The sequence below is a fragment of the Muscardinus avellanarius genome (assembly GCF_963383645.1).
Source record: "Muscardinus avellanarius genome assembly, chromosome: 11".
In the NCBI taxonomy this organism is placed as follows: domain Eukaryota; kingdom Metazoa; phylum Chordata; class Mammalia; order Rodentia; family Gliridae; genus Muscardinus; species Muscardinus avellanarius.
The window spans coordinates 36,198,844-36,223,058 of NC_137797.1; the positions used below are offsets into that span (position 1 = coordinate 36,198,844).

General features: G+C 34.9%; 1 protein-coding gene across 1 annotated transcript in view; it reads left to right on the top strand.

Annotated features, from left to right (window-relative positions):
- Positions 1-1,291: 1,291 nt before the first annotated feature.
- Positions 1,292-24,215, top strand: part of RASSF9 (Ras association domain family member 9) — a gene marked incomplete at both ends in the record, with an annotated part of 40,692 nt that continues 17,768 nt past the window's right edge. Inside the window, one exon of the mRNA XM_080706024.1 lies at positions 1,292-1,338. Within this exon, the coding sequence (XP_080562150.1) occupies positions 1,292-1,338 (47 nt within the window). The remainder of the gene's footprint in view (positions 1,339-24,215) is intronic.

Sequence of the window (24,215 nt, forward strand, 5' to 3'; positions counted from 1 at the left end):
CTTAAGACATTTTTATGCTTTGCTGAGTCTCAGGGCGACTTAGAGGAACCCAGTCTTTGGTTTCTTTCCTCAGTCTTTCTCACTGTGCAGAAGCCCTGGCTTGGAGGTTGGGGAGCTGGGGATATGGGATAGGTAGTGTAAGGGATGGGGGGTCAGAATCCTAAGAAAAAAGTCCTGAGAAACTTCCCCATGGCTTCTTCCCTAGACAGTGCCTCCCTGGGCCTCAGGTCCCTGTCTCTGGGTCCACGCTGGACTTAGGCCTCAGGCTTCTGCATCCTGCCCAGCTCCCCAGGTCCTGGGTTCTTTCTATTCCAGGTGGAACCTGCCCACTCCGGAACCTCACTGTAAGCTTGAGTTCCTTGACCTTCTCTCTCTTTTCTAGCAGAGGCCCTGGAGCCTTTGCTGGCTCAACTAGAGCCAGGGATGAGGTAGGGGGTGGTGTTCCCAGGAGAGAGTCAGACAAACTCCCAGCTGGTTGCTTCGGAGATGTTGTGATAAGTCGGCCCTGGAGCCCTTTGGTCCTTCAACTTAGGGAAAATGATTTGGGGAAGGTAGAGGAGTGACTTGTGATTGTCATCTTAGAGGCTTAAAAGCCCCGAATGGTCTGTACGCCCACCTTGACCCAGTCTTGGCTCTTTTCCTCTTGACTTAAGGGACAGAGCTGGCTTCACACCCGGGGGCAGGGGATTTTTTTCTTGGGATCACTAGGCAGGGAGTTTTGGGCCCTGGCTGCTGCGGCTTACCACGATCAGATTACATTTCACAGACTGGAGCTGGCTAAGAGTTGGGGGTATTTACTTTTCAGCCTTTTATGTGTATTCACCTTGTGTGGCTGGGTGTGGGAAGCAGGGGGAAGGGTGTTTTCAAATGGAGAGAAATTCCCATTCCATGGGTATTACCGTGCCTGGGGGTTGGCAATTCTTAAAGTTCAGTTAGTGTGCACAGAATACAATAGAGTCTCTCTCTCTCTCTCTCTCTCTCTCTCTCTCTCTCTCTCTCTCTCTCTCTCTCTCTCTCTCTCTCTCTCTTGCCTCCAAAGTTGAAGCTGGGCAGGTCTCCAGAGTGCAGCAGCCTCAATAATCCTGCAGTTCAAAGTTAGGCAGCCAGCGGTTGCACAACTTCCAGCAACTCTTTCAGCCGGCTGCTAATGAGCTGAAAGCCAGGAACTTCTGAGGAGGTGAAGAGGAAGCTTCCAGGCCTCCTCCCTTCACCCTCGACATCCAGACATCCCCACCCTCAGCGCCAGATCACTTTGAGATACAGTCCTTGTAATTCGCCTGCCGGACAGACCATGGCTCCCTTTGGAAGAAACTTGCTGAAGACTCGGCATAAAAACAGGTAAAGCTCTGTGTGTGTGTGTGTGTGTGTGTGTGTGTGTGTGTGTGTGTGTGTGTGTGTAAGTGAAAGTTTTTAGTGGTGTTTAGATTCTGTTGAGAACTGCTTTTGAAGCACAAAGCCCTGGGGAGACAGGTCTCTTATGAATAGTCAAGATAAGGTAAGGTTATAGTTCAGTATTAATGGTATTTGCTAGCACAAAAATACTAATGAATGATCGTCTCTGATTCCCCCTTTTTACCTTCTGGCTTTCTGATTCCACAACTAATGTCAACCTTTTCTCTTTTGGCTACTCTGCACTTTCAAGGATAGTAGAATAACAAGTTTCTTTTGGCTCAGGCAAACTTTAGAATGTATGTGTAGAAAGGGTTAAAAGTTTCATGGAGCTATAACTAGAATCCACAGCCTCTAATTGGAATGAAAATCACAGCTGCTGATATAATCTGGACCCAGCACTGTTGCTTTGGTTTCCCCTGGAGAACAGAGCATTCCTGAACCTGGAAAGTTCCCAAGCGAAAATATTCTGTGCGGAAACTTTTGTGAACTGGTTCTTTTGAAAAATCTTCAAAAACTTGAGGTGGTTTTAGGCACTAAAAAGGGATTCAAGCAGCTGTTCTCCTTAATCCTTATTATGACTGGTTTACTTTGCTTTAATTTGATATTTCAAGCCCGCAGTTCCCATAGTATAAATATATGTACTTAAAACATGTGCGAACACACACACACAAACACACAGGCTTTCTTGGGCAGATATGTGTTTTCCAATCCTAGTAAATATTTGACTTATGCCTCAATTATTATATTTTTACTGCCCAAAAGTGAAGATAATTTGAGAATTGGGCTTTATTTTATAATACATTTGTTTATCGTAAGGGCTTCTCTGGGACTCTTCTCTCAATCATGCTTGCTTATACTTGTCATAATTTGCTTAGGGTAAATTTAAAAGGATACAATTATGTGGTAGGAAATGATATAATTATTTAAAAGTGTCTGCATGACAATATAGTGATACAACTTAAAAGTAAATCTCAAAACATCACCTACAAATGTTTATTTCAAAATTTTTGTTTTTAACCCGTTCCAAATATATTAATGATTTGGGTGACTGGAGTTTTTTAGAAATTAAAACAGTCATAATAAATACTATAAAATGGTCTAAATTTGTTTTATCAGATAATAGCTTGATAAGGTATAAACGTGGTATTTATAAAATAAGGATACTTTATTATGTATACTATAGTAAAAGCAGTTTGAGTGTTTTAAACAAGTAAATAATGTTTTTCAGAAATAGACTTTTGTTTTAATGTTGACAATGTATTTAAAAATATTCCAGAGGAACCACACCCTCCAAAAAAATCAGTTTTAATTGATTTTTCTATTGTGTTATTATGGTAGCCTTTTTTGGCATTTGTCTAAATGTCATCAAGAGGCATTAAAATACTTTGAAAAGTTTATTGTTTTATAAAACAAATCATTTCCTGATAGTTACATATTAAGAGTGTTTGCTTTATTTAGAAAAGTTAAGTTATTCAAAAATTCTGTCACTGGTATGTCAAATAACAATGTGATGCAATTTTGCATGCACCTCAGTTAGTTTTCCTTAGAAAAAGTACAGTATCCACTTGCATTACATCAGTTTTGCCACCACACCATCTAGTTTGCCTATAAAATAATTGTATGACAATAATTGCATTGTTGGGCAGGAAGCTAATCCTATCACTGAAAGTGAGTATATTAACACTTTCAATAGGACATTTTCTATGCAAAATTGTGGAAAGGTAGAAAGGAAAATTAAGATGTTTAATAGTGTTTCAAGTTTCTCCGAAAAAGAATGGAAGGTGATGTTGGGTTATGAATGCAAGCGTGGTTTTGGCAAATGTGGTTGGTAATAACGAGAATATTCCTAAGCTGTTCTAATAGTTGATTGCTTCTCTCCCTGCTTTATGCTTTTCTGAACTGTAAGAAAAAATCAAACCACAGCAGTAGTGAAGACAATAAAAATATGAGTATTTCAAATTAATTAGTGAATAAATCACATGGCATATTGAAATAGAACTGATATGCTTTGTTGGTGGTTAGCATTGCTATATTTGAACTCTGTTTTGTGTCATTTTTTAAACTTGTCAAAGCTGAAGCTGCAGGTAAAAACTAATTGCATGATTACCTTTTTCCTTTTAGTTCATAAAGTTCTATGATGTTTTGGCTAGTCCTAGTTCAACAGACAGAAACTAAATATTTTTCTTAAAGTATAAATGATTTATTCTTTTATCAAATGTTTTTGATGATAAAATACTTATCTAATAAGGGCTAATGCATTTCATTATACATCTTATATGTAATATATGGAATTTTATGTATATTGCACATAAAATTTTTATAGAACACAAAGGAAGAATTTGAATGATATATTTGTATGCCTTGTGATATGTAACAATGACAAGAAGTAATTGATCATAATTGGATATTTAATCAGCAGGAAAAAGAAGACCTTGCCAAAAGGAATGTGGGATATTCGAGAGCATAACATTTTGAGAAAGTTTGTTTACTGATTTTTGCTGCATGCCTTTTCATTTTTATTCACTCTTGGAGTAGGCTGACCAGTCAAGATTAAACCTCATGAGATGGGTCTGTAATTGTTCTCATAATAAATAGATATTTGAGACAAACAGGATGCAAATCAAAGTTCAAAGGATGAGGCATAAGAACTTCTAGAAAACACAAACTATAAAGCTTGAAGAGGGTGGGGCTGTGTCTGTCTAGACACCTATGTTTTCATGCCTAAGACAGCGCCGGCAAGTGGTGGACCTATAATACAGTTGTTTGTTTTATTATGTAAACTGAAATTATAATTTATACTTGAACTAGAATATAGTAATTATTTTATTCCTTATTCATCATGTGATGCAAGCTAGTATTATATAAAACTAGATATTTTAAAAGTCCTTGCCATTTGATAAGCTGGATATAGTGGCACACACCTGTAATCCCAGTTCTTGGGAAGCTGAGACAGGAGAATCACAGGTTCAAGGCCAACCTCAACCATGTAGTAAATCTCTTACAAACATAATAAGACCCTGGTCCAAAAATAAAAAAAAAAAGGGATGGGAAGGCTCGAAAGTAGGGTGCCCCTGCATTCCATCCTCCATACAAGAAAAAGACATTTGACATAATCCAAAACGCAATTATGCGATTACTGTCAAATAATTATATGACAATAATTTCATTATTTAACAGGAAGCTAATCCTCTAATTCTACTTACCAGATATTTTATAATTTTATGGTAATTTTTTATGAAATTTAAAATTTTTAAGAAATTATCATCAGAAAATATGAGAAAAATCCACAGTCCTAGAATAATTATACTTGTACATATGGATTTGAGCTTTTTATTTCAAACTTTTATAAATAAAGGATACAAAGCCAATCTAAAATTTTTGTTTAAAATCAGTTTTAATCTTTTAAAATTTTCTAATTATAGTATATATGTCTAACTGGAAGAATACAGTTTTCAGAGGGTCTCTTGGTCTTAGAAGAAGGATTATTTACTTTGGTTCCTGAATAATAGAATGTTCTGTGATAGAAACCTGAAGATTGGTACACACCTCATTAATCAGACCTTCAGTCAACACGAAGAATAAAAGTAGTGAAAAGTCTAGGTATCTTTTGAGTAAATTATTCAAGTTTCTTGAAGTGTTTTGTAAGAGTCAGTAGGAACCCTTTGTTTCTTACATAAAAGCCAGAGAGGTAAATAATGAAAGGAGAATCTACTTGATATCCATATTATAGAAAACCAATAGCCGGGCGTGGTGGCGCACACTTGTAATCCCAGCATTCGGGAGGCTGAGACCCAAGGATCCAGGTTCACGGACAGCCTCAGCTACTCAGTGAGGCCCTCTGCAACTCAGTGAGACCCGGTTTCAAAATAAAGAATAAAAAATGGGGCAGGGGCTGTAGCTTGGAAGTTGAATTCCCCTGGGGTCCATCCCCAACGCCCCCCCCTCAAAAAAAAGAAAAAGAAAACCAATAACTGAATTTTGATTACTAAACTATTTAAATATTTGTACAGGTCCATTTGAGATGTAGAACACTCGTTTAATCAGACATGTTACCTTGGTATTTTAATTAATAAAATTGGGAAGCAAGGCATTAGTTGGGACTTTTGCTATACTTTCCTAAAAGGAGGAAACTACCATAGTGAAAAAGTATCCCAAATATTTGCCAGAAATATAAAATTAGAATAGTACATGTAGGTGATTTTTAAGATAAAAAATACTGACTATAAAAAGTTTAAAGGGCCTCTTTTTCAAAAAGGCTATCTCTTGGGTCATCTTAAGTTTTTCCCTTGATTTTTTCTAAACATTTATCTATCACAAGTTGTATTAGCAGACAGCCTCATTATGTTGACTCCAAATTAAAAGTCCATCCAAAATGTAGTGTACACACTACACTATGTAGTGTGTGTGTGTGTGTGTGTGTGTGTGTGTGTGTGTGTGTTACTGAAGATGGAACCCTAAGTTGCTGAGAGTCTCAGCACATGGTTGAGGTTGGCCTCAAACCTGTGATCCTCCTGTCTCAGTCTCCCACATACTAGATTACAGGCTTGTGCCACCACACCTGACTCCAACTTTTAACAAATATATTTAAAGTACTACAGCTTATTGGTTTAGATTTTTGTGTAAAATTTGCATTAAAATTTGTATTTGAATCTATTAGAACATATCTGGCCAGGTTTTTTTCTTTAAATGAGGTATATTATATTGTCACCATGAATAAATAAATCATTGACTGCTTCATTAGAAGAAAGAATTACATTTTGCAATTAGGGATAACTTTTTGGTAAGACTATATTTTCTATTTAATTAGAATATGGTAATTAATGAATTCTGCAAGGTGAGGAATTATGTACATTTCGTGTACCCTTTAAATAAAGATTTGGAGTGCTCCCAAAATTAGATCAATAAAAGCCAGATATTTGAGCATGTAAATTTTCACAGTCCTAAGAGGTTCCTGAAAGATATTTCCCTTTTTGATACTTGATAACTTAAGTAGTTATTAGTTGACCACTAGAAATGATGGCTAGAATTCTTTATTCCTGGCAAAAACATCTCGGGAGTATTGGCAGGGTGAGATTGGGCTCCATGTTAAAACTTGAATTGCTACTCAGAGAGAGAGAGAGAGAGAGAGAGAGAGAGAGAGAGAGAGAGAGAGAGAGAGAGAGAGATGGAGGGAGGGAGGGAGGGAATATACGAAAAAATAAATAGAAAAAACCAAGCCAATTTAAAATATACACTATAAGATGTTATTTCTCTCGATGTCTGCCATTCTAATGCCAGGCACATGACAACGATTAAAGTTTTGAAATCTCAAATCGTATTTTTGGAAACAAGTTTTGAAAAATTTATAGTTAGTTAATGTAAGGGTATGTGTTTACCTCTTCCAGGTGTGTATAGATGCCAGTCTTTGACAAGGAATCTATTTGTCTCTAGCATATTGGTCTTATAAAATGAGTCCTCATGAAAGCTGTACTACATGTGAAGGGAAAGGCACAGCATGTTCCTGTGTTCTAAGGTTCCATCACGTGTGCCCGCTTAAGATGTTTGTAAAGACATCCGAACACAATGTTGACAAAACACAACATTAATTTCTTAACAGTCATCACTTTACTACTTTTATAATAGATTATGGTTCCTGTCCTGTGGATACTATTGTAATGAGACCTTCTAGAGAAAGTGTTTGTTTTATTGGCTATAACTGAAGGCGATAACTAACGAAAGTGATCACCCAAGTACAAAGTAATTACCTTATTTGAATGGAACAGAGTGTGGGGAAGTTGTTGACATTGGCAGTAATGAGCAAGATACTTCAAGAATAAGAATGCTCAGTGAGCCTGAAGTGTGCTAACAAACAAGGAAGATTCTCCTCAAAAGTTTATATCTGCAGGCTATAATACATCTGTTCTTATAAATAAAGTGACATAAAATTTCTATTAAAAAAGTCTCATTAACTATAGGCCCAGGAAGAGCCGGGACCCGACCTACCTTGTTCTTTACTAGATACCAAGTGAGTAGGTGCTCAAAAGATGTTAAATAAAATAACTCAACATATATTCTCACAAAATAGCCAGTCCTCATACAGAGACTGAATCACATTAGTAGATCAGTACATTTCTGTTGAATGGATGAATCTATGAATGTAAGATTGATCTCTTTTTATCTCTGCTTGTTGGTTCAAGTCCTTGCCTTCAAATAGTGAATGCAATAGCTAATAAACAGGTGGTATAGGAGACTTTCCTGGGCTTCTGGTTAAAAACAAAACCGGAAACACAAACAAGAAGATACATTATTATTTTTTCTCTTTCTTACCTCACCTCAGGCACCTTTAGCATGACCAGGTACTTGAGGAGTGAGCCTCACTGGAGGACAGCGGAAGGCTCCACTTCTAAGTATGGCATATTTACCCTTTCTTTTGAGATAAGAGAGTGAGAAGTATTTGTTACCTCACATGCAAGGAGGATGTATCCTCTTCATGTCAGCTTATTACAGTTGATGAAACAGAGGGAATGTGCTAGAAATAGAAAGAATTTTGGGGGGGCTAAGAATTTGCGCTTTCTAGTCACCTAGACTTTAGGACATACCCCAGCCATGTTACTACTAGTTGTGTGCCCTGGGGCAAATATTTAATTATTCTAATATAACAACAAAAACAATTAAATGCAAGAGCAAATCTAAGTTTTACAATGTTTTTGAGTGTGGGGGATGTTCGTGAATAAAAGAATATGCCAGCCTCCATTTTAAAATATAAGCTCGTTCTAGGGCCTTGGAAAGTAACTGTAAAAATGAGGGAGTCCTGGTGCTTAAGTTATATTAGCTTCAGGGTAAACCACCTCTTCTAACACTGCTTGTAATATTCACTATGTGCCAGACACTTTTCTAAGTGATTGACATAACTGGATTCACTTAATACTTAAACAATGCTCCGAGGAAGCTACTATTGTTTTACCTTTTTTACATATGAGGGAGCTAAGACACAAAAGAGTGTAGTAATAAGTGGCAGAAACAGGATTCAAAGATGAATCGATGCTCTAAGCTATTACCCTGAATGATCTAGTTAGAACTTAAGTTTTCTTATCTTAAAAATAGAGTTAAATTTGATTATATAGGAAAGACTTAGCTTAGTGTCTGAGGATATAATAAAAGTTCAATAAATATTGTGTGTGTGTGTGTGTGTGTGTGTGTGTGTGTGTGTGTGTGGTATTAGGGAATGGAACCCAGGGGCATTCTACTTCTGAGATACATCTCTAGCCCTACTGTATCCTTTCTTTATTTTGAAACTAGGATATCACTTATTTTGCAGATGACCTCATTAAGATTCATTAAGAGCAGGGCATGCCGGGTGGCGCATGCTTGTAATCCCTACGTTTGGGAGGTGGAGACAGGAGGATCCCGCTGGTTCGGAGCCAGCCTCACTGGCTCAAGAGACCCTCTTTCCAAATAAAAATATAAAAAAGAGCAGGGCATGGTGGCGCACGCTTGTAATCCCCGCGCTTGGGAGGCAGTGACAGGGGGATCATGCAGGTTCGAAGCCAGCCGCGCGCACTGGCTTAGGAGACCCTGTTTCCAAATAAAAATGTTATAATTGGTCTGGGAGTGTAGCCCGGAGGTAGAAGGGCTTCCAGGAACCCAGTACCACACACACACACACAAAAAAATTCATTAAGGTACTCTCCTGTCTCAGCCTCCCAAGTACTGGTATTATAAGAGTGTGCCACCGTGCCCAGCTGTAAGTTTTTAATATTGAAATATTGTGTGATGTTTTGACCTTGAAAACCTAACCTTTGGACGCTAGAATCTAGAATTGATCTATCATTACTGATATCTTTATGTATATATATATAAATATATAAATATATAAATATAAATCTTTCTTTGGGTTGTGATGAGGTACCTTATTCCAACAGATTTTTGGTTTTATTCTTACATCTCTGCTGAATCAAGTTAGAGCCATTGCTAATTTTTAATACATAGAACTATACATAACACAACATCATTTAAGGTTATTTACTTAAATATTTTCATATAGTTTAGATAAAAGAGAGAACATACTATTAAAATAGTTTTATTTTATCTTTATGTCATAAAATGAGAGCTTAAATTAAGTGTTTAAATTCCTTTCATGTGTAAGCTTCTATGACTTAAAAAAATATCCACTGCAGAGTAGAATTCATTGTTGTTGTACTCTTTATTACTTTTTTGAAGATAACTGAAAGAAAACCAGAATCACAAGCAGAGTTTTTTTGTCATGTTATTTCACCTAAAACATTTTGCATTAACACATAACCTCCACCAAGAAAGAGAGCATTGTGGTCAAAGTCCAATGTTTTTATTTCCACTTTTAAAAAGATGTAAATAGTTTATAAGTTATAATATGCAAGAATTATTTCACATTCAGCATTTGCTAATCACAATTCTAAGCTATATGGATCACCACAGCTATATGGATATTATAAGAAATAAAAGTATTATTTTATTTCTTTAGGACTGTACCAACTGTATTTGGTACTGTACCAAACATGCAAAGACACAACCTCATTCCTAAGAGATTAAACTCCTAATTGGAGAAAATAGCAGTCTAGTTAAAGAGCTCATGCATGCACTTTTTTTTCCCTAAAAGTCACTCTTCCATGCGAAATGGTCTTTGACAAGTTAAATAAAGTCATAGCCTCTACAATACAATTAAGAAAATAAATGAGAGTATAATATTATGGAGTCAAGAAAAGCTGTTCCTCTATAGAGCAGTTGCTCAATAATGTTGATGATTGACTCTAAGTAGAAGTACATGAGAGAAGAGTAGAGGTAAAGGAAAATAAAAGAAGCATCATAATTAGGTAGCATCTATTAAACTCCCACAGGTGACAGGCTTGAACAAGAGAAGGGAACACAGTAAGATGTATAAAAATATGTAGGAGGGGGCTGAATCACACCGAACTAAGACTGACTCAGATAGGATAATCAAAAGAACTAGGTAGCAGTATGGTCAGTTTGGCAAGTAACCATGATCTTAGTTGGGTTGGTAGAAAACAGTATTTTATGATTGAGATCACAATGGAAGTATTTAGAAAAAAAAACTTGGGATATGTTTCTGTAATGGTCAGACTTAAAGTCAACTGTAAATGACTGCTGTTCATTCTAATAATAATATATTATTATTATTATTATTATTAATCAGTTTATCATCTTATGGAATTGGGTTATTCTAGCATTTTCTACATCTTTTAAATCTTAATTCTACTAATGTGGATAGAGGTTCAGCTTCAGCCAATTTTCATGCCTGCTAGTTATGGATTGTGATTGACAGAAGCTTTGTGTCTGAAGCCTCTGATATATCCCATGGTGTAGGTGTGTCATAACCAAATAATGGCTGGAATGTTTTTTAGCCACCTCATATATCAGTAGTTACTATATGCTGCTTATTTACTCGGATCCCTTCAATCCCACTGGAATTATCTGCAGTTGTGGTTAACTGGATTTGGCATCTAAAAGGAGAGTTGTAGTTTTAAGAGACCAGTCACTCACAATAGAGCTTCGGAATAAACAACTCACTTTTGCCTAGAAGTTATAAGAAATGATATTGAAAAGCAGATGATTTCTGTTTCTAATGGGCTAGGCATAATAAGAACATACACAGATGAGAAAATGAATACTTAATAATTGGAAAACATACTTAACAAACTGTAGTGGACCTTTGAAATTCTGTTACTATTAATAATGCCAGGGCCAGGCATAATCCAGCAGGAGGTTAGAAAGAATTTGTCTTCTTTACTTCTTCTTTTACTCCCATAAAGTCAAGGATTTTTTCCCTTAGAACTATTAATAATAATCATAAGGCTTGAAAAAGCTACTTTTCTGAAAAGTTTCATCCATTTTTACTGGTTTTTAATTAGGGGAACTTGCTATAGTCGTGGTTTTAGAGGATTTAGATGGTAGCTTTTGTCATATAATGCTTTCTGTAGTCTATATACTATTGTTTTAAAATGTATTTTAACACTTAAAAATAAGTAAGTCATGAGCTATCTTATTCTGTCAGATTTGTGAACTAAACATATATTTGTATATATATATATATATATATATATATATATATATGTATTTTCCTTGTTGTAACTCAAGATGATAGTTAATTATTTTAAAAAGGAAATATTAAGTGAATACTATATTTTGAGATGGATTATAAAAGCTTAGTGATAAATCCTAAGGGGATTATGTGTATTAAGGAAACTGATGATTAATAGACACTTAATAAACATACAAGGAATACATAATAATTGAAATATAAGTGGGCTTTTTAAAGTGTCATGATAAAAATCCACATATTCAGCAACAAATATTTATTTAGTTTGTCATGTATGCCACATGTTATTCTAGATGCTAGGTGTAAAGTAGTAATAAAGACAGTTCTGTTCTTGTGGAGTATGTAGTGCAGTGGTACAGACAATTAACAAAAACAGTAAATGAATAAGAAATTTCAGCTAATGGTGACTGCTATAGAGAAAGACAACAGAGTGCTATAATGAGGAGAGGGGAGTGGTCTGAGAACAGGAGGCTTTTGAATTAAGACTTGAATGAACAAGAGGGATCACACACAAATCTTTGGAAGGAGACTATTTTAAGCCAATAGAGTTCAAAGTCATTGCAATGGAGCAAGGCTTGGAGTTATGGAAGAAAAGAAAATCAGAGAGCACGGGATCAAATAGTAGGAGATATAGTTTAGGACCTAGATGAGAATATGGTTATTGGGGTGTTTGTTAATTATAGAAATGCTGATTATACATTAAATGCCAAAGCAATCTACTAAAGAGTGTTTATCAGGGAAATGATGTCATCTCATGTTTTTTAAAGCTCAACCTGGCTCGACATATAGAGAGATAATTTCTGTAGGATTAAAAGAAGAAGAAAGGAATCTATGTAAGAGTTTAGTCGAAAGATAAGTAGGGTGATGAAAATAGAACAGGGCAGGAAGTAAGGAATGGGGTACACTTTGCAATTTACAGGGTTTGTGATGAGTGAGAGAAAATGGAAAATAAAAGATGATTTTGAAGTCTTTGACTTGAACAACTGTAAAATTACAGAGACATTTGTAGAAGGGGATGTTTGGGAGAGATTGTGTTAGAAATTAATGATTTTGCTTCAACCTTTTTAAGTCTCAGATGCCTACTAGGTACCTGAGTAGAGATATTCAGCTTGGTATTGTTCTCAAAGCTTAGGACTAGAGAGAACTATAGGTAGAATGATATATTAACCAACAAGAAGAGAGCAGTATATTTCTGTGGGTTTGACAAAAATAGTAGTATAATCAGACCCAAATAAAATACAAGATTTTTATCTAATAATGGGAGAAAATATTTTGCAGATAAAAAAACAGAAGGAAAGACTTTGACATGGTATCGGTGTAGTTTGTGGAAAGCTAAACAGACTACTTTATGTATTTTTTATCTTATTTTGCAGTAGAAATCCCTTAAAGACTTGAGAGCAAGAAAATAACATGATTATTATGCACCATAAAGATTAACCTGGAAGAAATATATTAGATATGTTAATAGAGAAGAGAAAGAATATGACAGGGTCAGTCAGGGGTGTTTTAAAGAGATCGCTTACCTAAAAATTGGAGGCTAGATATAAGAGTCACTATGGAGGCTGAATTTGTAGAAATTTAAAATTCAGTGGAGAGAGTCAGTGTTAGGATGGGAAAAGGGCATCAATGCTAAGCACAGTTTTGGCTCTTAGTAGGTGAGGATATAGGTGTGTCATTTATGAAGAAAGAAAAAATGGCAAGGATATTTTGGAGGCGGGAAGAACATGAAGGTGAAAAGTGAAAATTTAGGGCATCGCTTGAAGATTTCCAAATATTCCACCTACAAACACCTGGTGTTTGGACACAGCACACCTGAGATGAGACTGTGAAAGCTGCCATTCATGCTGCCTACTCGCAGCGCCACTCTTGGTCACAAAGGGCTGATTAATATGTAACACGCTACACCTGGAGTGGGGCTTTATAGGCAAAACACACTGATTTCCAGTCAAGGGTTCAGGCTGACTAATCCTATGTTAATCCCACCCCATCACTAAGAAACAGTAGTCTTTTTAATGATCCCTTAATTATTACCTTTGGTTGAACTTGCTTCTAAATATTTTTGAAACTTCCACCAGATTATAAGTTTCTTTCAAGTAAAGATTGTGTTATATTTAACTTTTTATCTCCTGGAGAATCTTATGCAGAATACTTTTGTAGATACTGAAGTTTAAGAAACGTTATTTTAAAAAACAAGTTTACATTTTTGGTACAGTTAAATTATTAAATCAATAATTGGAAAGCTTGTGGTATAAAAAGTAATGTAATAAATAGCTAAGTTTTCTCCAGCTATGATAATACCATCTGAACCACTCGCTCTGTCATGATAGTACAAAAAGAACCAGAGACGATTCATAAAGAAATAGACATGACTATGTTTCAATAAAACTTTATTTACAAAAACAGTTGATGTTACAGTTATAATAAATATCTCCCGTATATAAATTAATAATGCCATATTTAACTCACCTTACTCTAGATTTATAGACAGAGAAGTTTCCTTCAATTATCTCCCTACAATCTCCCTTCTCATCAAACTCTCTTTCAAATTAAAAAGAAAGAAAGAAAATAAACATATAATACCTATTATGTTGGACCTTTAGGTTTCAAAGGTGAAAGATTCAGTCCAGGACCTAATTGGCAAGATAGAAAATTCTATTACTAATTGTACACTTGATTCTGCCGAAGTATCAAGAAGAAGCACTCAGCTCCTTCTAGGGCTTGAGAAGAGGAGTTATTCAGAAATGATGAGGTAAATTTCCTAGAGGAAGAAGCATTTGAAGCAGAGCAAATAAGATGAAGAAATAGAAAAAAAGAATTTCAGGACAATAAAACAAATTATCAAAAGACAGAGTCAAATCTAAGCATAGGCGATTCAATTCAATACAATCTAGCCATCAATAATACAATATATATAACAATATATGAGATCTGCCAGATTTGCAAGAATTTAGTAATGGATAAGTCAAGTATATATTAAAGAATCCTTAGTTATAAGTTGGAGGAGTTGGATTGTGGAAGGAATAAGGGGAAGAGAAAGGGAAAAAGGCAGGAAGAAGGAACAGACATTTAAAATAAAGGACTTGGAAATGATTTGAAGATTTTAATTGAGGAAGGCACAAAACTGAATTTGCAGTTTAAACACCAGCAGTCTAGTAATCTTATGGGATACAAATGTGAAGGAGACAATATTTTATGTTAGTGTAATATGTAATGGCTTTCTAGAATAATATATAAAATAACAGTTGTATGAATTACAGTAGTGATGATGGCTATGCAAGCTGGTATTTTGAACATTTTGGAGAAAGAATAAAACAGAAACAGTCACTAGTTGTTAAAAGGGGGATGAGAGAGACAGAGAGAAGACTACTCTGACTTTGAGTTTTCAAAGTTGGGAGATGGAGTGGAGGATACGGATTGCCTCCATGAAGACAGGAAATCAGGAGATGGGATAGTTTGAGAGAGGAGCAAATGATGAGTTAATTTAGATAGGTCAAATTGGAGGTTCTTCTGTGTTGTGCATATATACATATACAAATAGATATGTAAAATATATGGTTAATCTCAAATAAATATGTAAAAAGTTTCTAGAGTTCAAGGGTAAAATAGACTTAGGAACTATCATATAATTGGTTAATATTATTGTGGCTTACACTAAGCTTTACCCCCCACCCCTTTTTACTTTCCATTTTGAGACAAGGTCTCACTAAATTGCCCTGGTTGACTTTGAACTTGGGAGCTTTCTGAGTCAGGCTCCCAATACTGGGATTATAGGTGTGTACTACTGTGCCCAACTTTAGAATGCTTTTCTTGGTGGGAGGAGTTATAAAGAATTGGTAGCCATGTGAATTTTTTTTTTAGTGTGTGTGGGGGTGGTCTAGGGATGGAACGCAGGGGCTTTTGACCTAAAAGCCACATCCCCTGCCCTATTTTTATTCTTTATTTTGAAACAGGGTCTCACTACGTTGTGGAGGACCTCACTAAGTAAGTATCTGAGGCTGTCCGTGAGCTGCCATCCTCTGGTTTCAGCCTCCCGAATGCTGGGGTTACAAGTGTGCGCCACCACGCCCCGCTGCCATGTGAATTTTGTCTTGCATGATACATACACCTAATGAATATGTGGAATAAGCAAGGTCCATGTGGGAACCGAAATGGAGAAGCCCAAAAAATAAAGTAAGAGCCACAATAGAGTGGCATCTTAGAGTTCCAAGACTAGAGGCTACAAGATGGAAAAAAGAAAGGTCACAAAACATCATGTTGCAAAGAGGTTAGGTCTGACCAGTTCTGAAAATGGCTACTGGGCTTGGCTGTTAGAAGGTTCTTGATAACCATAATATAAAAAATTAGCTTATTTGTGGTAAGTAGGGTAGTGCTCCATCACTTTGGAATGAGATAAAGAGTTCCTGGAAAGTGTTGAACAAAAGAAAATGATGAGGATTGCTATTTGAGTTTGTACAGGGAAGATGGTTGAGAGAAAAATGTGTTTAAATGAGGGTTGTTATGTGACAAGATAGTAGAAAGGGAATCAAGTAAAAGGTAAGAGATAAGAGTTTCCAGGACAGTTAAATTTGTAGCAAATCCTAGAGGTAGAGATAAAAAATTCAGAGCATATTAAAGATTTAGTTTAAAACCTTGGAAGCACAATTTACAATAGCCAAATAATGGAACCAACTTAGATGTCTTTGACTGATGAATGGAAAGTGAAAATGTAGTGTATACAAGCAATGGGATTTTACTCATCTATAAAGAACAAAATTAGTATGTCACTTGCAGGGAAATGGATGGAACTGGAGACTATTATGCTAAGTGAGACAGGCCAGTCTCAGAAAGTCAAGGGTTGAATGTTTTCTCTCATATGTGGGAACTAGAGAGAAAACAATGAACAAAAGGAACTTGAGGTAATTGAGAAGAAATAGCAGTGGAATAGTGGAAGGGGATAATAAGGGAAAGGAAGTAGAAAGAAAGGAGGGACTGATGAAAGGAACAGTTCAAATTATGCTGTGCCCATGTATGAAAGCAGCACTTCAAATATCACTACTGTGAACAGTGAGGGGGTGGGTAAGGTGGGATCTACAGGGAAATCCACTAAGACCTGTTTGCACATTTGTTTGTATGTCTTTGAACCTCAGTGTGATGTATCATTACAGTGAAATAATAAAAATAAATATAATAAAAAACAACATTGGAAGAAAAATGGGCATGTACTACTTTTAAAGTTATGGCCCTCTCTTTCTTTCTCCCTTTTCCTTTCTCTCCTTCCTTCCTTCCTTCTTTCTTTCATCCTTCTTTGTTTATATACTGGGGATTGATCGCAGGAGTGCTCCACCACTGAACTACACTCCAGCCATTTTTATTTTTATTTTGAAACAATGTCTCGAATATGAATATGTGGATATTGCTGGCCTTGAACTTGCAATCTTCCTATCCCAACTTCTCAAGTAGTAGAATTACAGGTGTGTACCTCATACCTGGCTTTTTCAATAGTGTCTTTTTAGTATCTCTTCTTTTCCTTAACAAAATGACATGACAGTTCCTGGCATAATCTTGTTTCTATAAATGGTTGATTTTCAGTTGCCCTATAAGATATTTATGTATGGTTAATGTGATAATCCTGATTTTATTTTAGATGAAGTTTTCAATTGGAAGTCACATTTTATTGCAGTTTTTTCATAGAGCATGTTCAGAAAATGAAAAGCCCACCCAGTACTGTTTGCATATATGATACTATCACTGTGAACTAGTATAATGCACCAATAAAAGCATTAAGAAAAGAAAATGAAAAGCTAAGAGGAAGAGCTTGCCTATGTTTTCAGCCATCTTGCTGGATCATTAAAATTCCTGCATATTTGAGGTGTGGTTCAAATATGCCAACCTATCTCAGAACACATTTTAAAGAGTAAAGAGGCTGCAGGCAGATACAGGCTTAAAGTCACTGCATTGGGAAATAGCTCCTACTATGAAGGCAAAACCAATTATGGTTTTGGCTGTCAAAAGGAAAACTAATGCTAATAGTTGAATAACTACAGCTGTCATTAAAGGCAATATTCAGATGAGATCCCTGTCCTTTTAATAAATATGCTTTGTTATTATGAGATATTTCTGAACAAAATACAAATCAGTGAGGAAACTTTAGATCCTTGCCAGATACAAGCACAGGTAACACGGGAAAGTAAACATTAGAATTTCCAATGAGCTTAGATATTTTCTCAGCCGTTCATCTGGTAAATACTACATGTTAAATATTTACATTTTGATTATAATCAGTTTCCGGAATTTGAACTAAGAGCTTCGTTTACTTAACCCCCAGTAGTCTCCAGTACACATTCTTTACACATTCCCTTCCCTTTCCTCTGTTTATGGGAATTATGCACTATAGCTACCCTGCAGTTGTGGAATGTCTAGGGTTGTTCTTATCCTGCTTGACTGGTTTATAGTATTACATCCAAAAGAATTAAACTGGCATTACTAAAGCATAAAGCCAGCAAGTACACAGACACACCTATCAAATTTTAGTTTTCAGGTTTCTTACCATTTATTTGTACTTATTAATCAATTTTTATTGTCCTATGTTTTCATAGAAAAATTAATTTTCTGAAAGACAACAATTTTCACACTACTTTAACTAAATCATTATTAATTTGTGTTTTGAAAAAACTATTTCTGTTGCACTACTTTTTATGCTTCACCTGTCAAAACAATGATTCAAATTTTCTTAGTGACCTATGGAAATATCTGCATTATTTATGGGTGAAGATTCTGTGTTGATCTTTTCTTGGAACTGACACTGCTGTGCTCCATAAATATGTAACTTTAAAAGACATTTGCCACATGCTGGGCCAAATTAATCTGAATCAATTTGTGGGTTAGAGCTTCTGTACCATTTGCTTCATTAATTTTATTTTTGCTTAAATTTTATGCTTTGTGTATATGCTTTGTGTAAATGTTATGCTGTGTGTATCTTTAAAATAAAGATAATCAAATTGTTATTTTTATTTCATGTATAGCATATTTTATTTCCTTAAAATACCTTTGATTTTTCTGGGGAGATAATTTTTTAAGTACAGAAAATAGCAAATGAGACTTAAAATGGATATAAGTGGTTAGTGTAACTTTTAAAGTTTGGGAACAAGTGGAAAACATATGTTTTAGTACTTCTCTAAAACTTTAAAGACTAGCAACTCTTTCCCAGATTCGCAATTAATGTGAGTCTTTTCACAATTTATAGTGTTTTTTTGATAAAAGAACCCACCACTATGTTTTGTAGAATCATATCCATTCTTTGTTTATATGAATGAGTTATTATTTTAATTTGTTATAAAGCAGGGTGGTTTGCTAGGAAATAAATGACATGTTTTATTTCATAAGTAAAAAGTAGCTACATTTGTTTGTTGAAACTTTTTCATGCAGATCTTGAAATTTCTGAGATGATATGCCAATTAAATTTAGTAAATACTCTGTAGTAGAATCACTTTTCCATTTCTTGGAGTTCTATGAGATAACATTAGCATATTATGCACTCTAAGAATTCCCCAAATATGTCACTGTGTTTACCCATGATTGAACAACCTTTTTCTCTAAAAGGACAGATAACAAATATTTTAAGATTTGCCCTTTTGTTTTTGTTTTTTTTTTTTGCGGGTCTGGGGATGGATCCTAGAGGCATTTCACCTCTGAGCTATACCCCCTGCCCAATATTTTATTCTTTATTTTGAAACAGAATCTCATTGAGTTGCGAAGGACCTCACTAAGGAGCTGAGGCTGTCCGCGAACCGCAATCCTCCTGTCTCAGCCTCCCAAATGCTGGGATTAAAAGCGTGCGCCTCCACGCCCGGCTTGCCTTTTTTTTTTTTTTTGTACTGGAGATTGGACCCAGGGCATTCAATGTTATTTTTTACTTTGAAGCAAGAACTTCTAAATTATGGAGGGTCTAGCTAAGTCGCTGAAACTGGCCTAGAATCTGTGATTCTCCTTTCTCAGCTTCCAAGTACTGTGATTACAGCCATGTGACACAAGGCCTGGATCATAAGATCTTTCTCAACCACACAACTTTGTTATTGCAGAAAATAAACAGCAGAAGATAGTATGCAAATTAATGAGGTGTTTTTTGTTTTTTTTTGTGTGTGTGTGTGTGTGGTACTGGGGTTTCTGGAAGCCCTTCTACCTCTGGGCTACACTCCCAGACCTCTTTTATATTTTTACTTGGAAACGGTTTCTTAAGCCAGCACGGCTGGCTTTGAACCTGCAGGATCCTCCTGTCTCCGCATCCCAAGTGCGGGGATTACAAGCATGCACCACCACGCCTGGCAATGAGGTGGTGTTTTAATGGAACTATGGAAATGCTAACTTTTGTTCATATAGTTTTTATGGGTCAAAATAATTGTCTCTTTAATTTTAAAAACATAATATATAACACATATAATACTGCTCTGCAAAGAATAATTAATATCTATACTGATATGTAAAGAATAATTAGTATAGGGAAACGGTTAATAATTTATTTTTAAGTAAATCAATATGGATGAAATGATGAGTATTTATTCATCTTCAAGATGGACATAATTATAGTATTTCTCTCATTTGGGGGAATGAGGATTAAATGAATACGAACATGAAAATTCAAAGCAAAGTAAAGCACATAGTAAGCATTCATTAAATGTTACTATTATAATTAATATTATTTTATAAACTATATGTATAAATAAGTACAATAACACAGATATCTCCAGATACTGAGAGTAAAAGGTATTTTGATATTTTTATTTCAAATCTAGGTTTTTCTAATTATAAGAATAATTGAAATGTTAAAAATTGCCAGACACCTTAAAAAGCTAGTAATCAAACATAAGGGCATCTGATTCTTCCCATCTTAAGATGTTCTATTTTTTTTTTTGAGTTATGCAGTACTGTGAAAATAAGAAAGCTTTACCACTTGTAAACTTATTTAACTTACTTTTTAAAATATTTTCTTTAAATCTGAGTTTAATTAGTCAAATATTTTATTCAGGTATCCATCAGAGAAACTATAATTTTATAGGTATGTAGTAATTTCATAGGTGCTTCTTAAGTGGATAAAACAAAACAAAACAAACAAACCCTCAATTTCCTTGTTCGACAAGTCCCTTGATTGACAAGAAAATCGGTCTTTAAATATTGCATTGTTCACTTATCTGCTTGAATTGATGATATAGCAAAGTACGAAATAGGTATTTATATTTTTTATGATGCCACAAATATGTTTCTCAATAGGATCACATGTCTGACCTAGATTTTATACCTTGTTTTCAGAAAAAAAATGAAATTCATTCTTTATTATATTACACACAATAAGTTCATCAGTGGTCGGACTCAATTTAACCCACTTAATCCAAACTTATTTTTTTTCATTTATTAGCTGAGAGTAGCTTTGAACTAGTTTTTTAATCTCTTGTTTATCAGTTTTTCAATCTATAAAATGGTTTAACAGTAGAAATCTATTTGATATGGTAGTGATGAAAATTAAATTTATGTATGTAAAGTACAGAGAAGAATGACTTGGATATGCTAAGCATATAATACATGTGAGCTATTATTACCTAGTTTGTCTTTCCTCACATTCTCCACTGCTATGTTCTCCAGTAACCTTACTATTTTTAAGCACCTTTCCCTCCACTTCCAAGCCTACACTGGTCATGTTTTGCCACAAATTCAGTGAGTCTTCCTTACAGATATAATTCAAGTCTAGCATCTGTGTTCTAACATAAATCTGACTTCTACAAAGGACTGTGAGAACTAAAAATAAGTTGAAGGCATTGAGGCCAACTCCTCTGTCTTTTTTATTATTTTTAAATATAATGTAACTTTGATTATTGTTTTTCTTCTCTTACAAGACATTTATTTATGATAATCAATGTTTACTATAGTCCTCAACATCAAACATCTTCCTCTCAACATATTTTTTCCTTCCCAGCTATAGAACAATTTCCTGAGTATAAAAGTCATCTTATCTTCCATATTTTCATGTCCACATTATCCGAACACATTTGTTAAGACCAATATTCCATTAATGAAGGTTAGAGCAAATTATAATATTCATGATACAAATTGTAATATTCATGATTCAAAATGGATAATTTATTTGGAGAGAAGCTAACTTGTAATATATTAAATGATTTACTTAGAACTTTGTTTTTAAAACAAATTTAAGCTTTTATCCTTAACTAATCTTGACTTAAAGTTTCTATTTATTTTGGGGGTAATTCCTTTCTTTCATTCCAAAGCCAACTAGTCATATTATACAAAATATATATTTACTCTCACATAATAATGATGAAACTAAAAGTACTGCATTATGTCAATATTAGTTGTAGTCTAATAATCAAAGATTCTTGGAAAAATGAACTATTAAATTTGTAAATCTTATCTTTTAGTTTAAAATTATGGTGAGATTTTATTTAACACTCAGCATACTAACTTATTATTTATGGCATCTTCAACATTTTTAATTTGTAACTGGAATAGACCTGAATTTGCAAACTCAAATAACAGTGTGTATTCTCTGACATGGAGTTTAATTTGGTAAACTTTCTTATTAGTCAAAGTCATCTTTTTTCTTTTCTTTTTTTTTTTTTTTTTAGTACTGGGGATGGAACCAAGGGTATTCCACCTCTAACATATACTTCCAGCTCTATTTTTTATTCTTTATTTTGCAACCCGCCGAGTTGCAAAGGGCTTTACTCAGTAGCTGAGGCTGTCCTTGAACAGTGATCTCCTGTCTTAACCTCCCAACCTCCCAAATGCTGGGATTACAAGTGTGACTTCATGCTTATTTTTAATTAATCATAATTTTTGTTTAAAGCAATTTAATAATTCACAATTTATTACCACATTTGAGCCCAAGATAAATATACTGAAATCAAATCTCTTATTTTAGCATTTCTATTTCTAATTATTATTTGAACCTCACATTGTGAAGTAAGTTTAACTCCCTCTGTATTATTTCCAGACACATTTTAAAATATGAATGCCATGCAGAATGATTGGATGAAGGGTTTAATAGACTGGACCTCACTTCTCATGAGACTTATTAACTTATTTCAGTGAAATGTTCTGAGAAGGGACTGCCTGAGGAGAATTTTTAGAACTGTCACAATCATTTATCTTTCCAATAAAATATTAATTATTGAAATCTGTATTTCCTAATACAGTAGATTTTTCCAATTTTTTTTATTTTTCCCCATGTTATTATTTTGAATTACACTTATCAGAATGCTGGACACATAAAGTTAAATAACATACATTCATCCCTTCATATTTAAGAGTTCCACATTCATGGGTTCAACTACGAATGAAAAATATCAGAAGATAAATTGTATCTGTACTGAACATGTATAGATCATGTTTTCTTATCCTTGATCCATAAAGCAGACAGCATAACTACTTACATATCATTGAATTATACATTACAAGTAATCTAGACAAGATTTGAATTATATAGGATGCTGTGTATGTAGTTAAAGTCCAGATACTTTATACCATCATGTAGGGGACCTGAGCATCCTCAGACTTTGGTGTGCTCTGGTATCAAATCCTTCAAAAATAGAGAGTGACTTCCTATCATACTAATTTTGTTTTAGTTTCTTACTATGACTTTAAATAGATAATGATGATGGAGTAAAATGCACTTCTATCTACTGAGTATATGAGATTGAATCAAAATTTATAAGGGAAATAACTATATTCAGGTTAAGAAAATGCTAGAAAATCCCAATTTTATTATTGGGTGAGAATTTGGGGTGAAGAGTACTTATATTCTGCTGCGAGGAAAAGCATACTATAGCAATATCTTAGCTTAATAAAAAAGTTGATAAAGTATTAGTAGAATATTAGTGGCTCAAGTTTACTCTTCAGCTGTCAGAGGCACAAAGAATAGCCAGATCTTTTGAGGAGTGAGTACAGTATTTTTTTTCCAATTCATGTGAAATATAATGAGTATATGACTGTTTTAGATTCCAGTTTGTCATCTGGCCAACAAAAGCAAGGTAATGTGACATTTACTGTAGTTTTTCTGCTAAGCTATATCAACAGGCTGTCTCTGATTTATTTTGTCTTATTGTCCATGCCTATTTCTCACCAGCAATAAATACATGAAAAACTGGTTTTCTTCATCATCTCTGAAAGTTGTCTCTGGGGATTTTTCCTGTGTCTTGTAAAGACCTCAGGTATTGTTTTGTTCTCCATTTGCTCTAAAATTTGGGGGCTTGGAGATCTCCTTTTCTAACTCTGATCTTTGCATGTCTCTTCTATCCGGGGCTGCTGAATAAACTACAAGGAGGGAGCAAGAGAGATGGCCAGTGAGGAGCCTTCTGCTAACTCCCCAGCCCCACCTCCGCCCTGGCTGTGCATGTGTCCCTGTTCATTCCAGCACACCAAATCATTGCCATCTTCTATTCACCTCACAAGCTACAGCCCATTTTTACTGAACGAATGTTCAAATTCTCTTTGGAAGAAAGATTTTCTAGAATGTAAATCTAGGAACACACAAAAAAAATCTAGGCACACACTAAAAATCTGTATACACACACACACACACACACACACACACACACACACACACATACAACGTCAAACCCAGGAACATTCTGCCTCTGAACTCTCAGCCCTTTTTATGCTTTGAGAGAGGTTCTGGACAAATTACTGAAGACCTTGCTACATTACTGAGGCTGGCCTTGAACCTGATGTAAGTCTCCTGTTTTAGCCTCCCAAGTACTGGAATTAC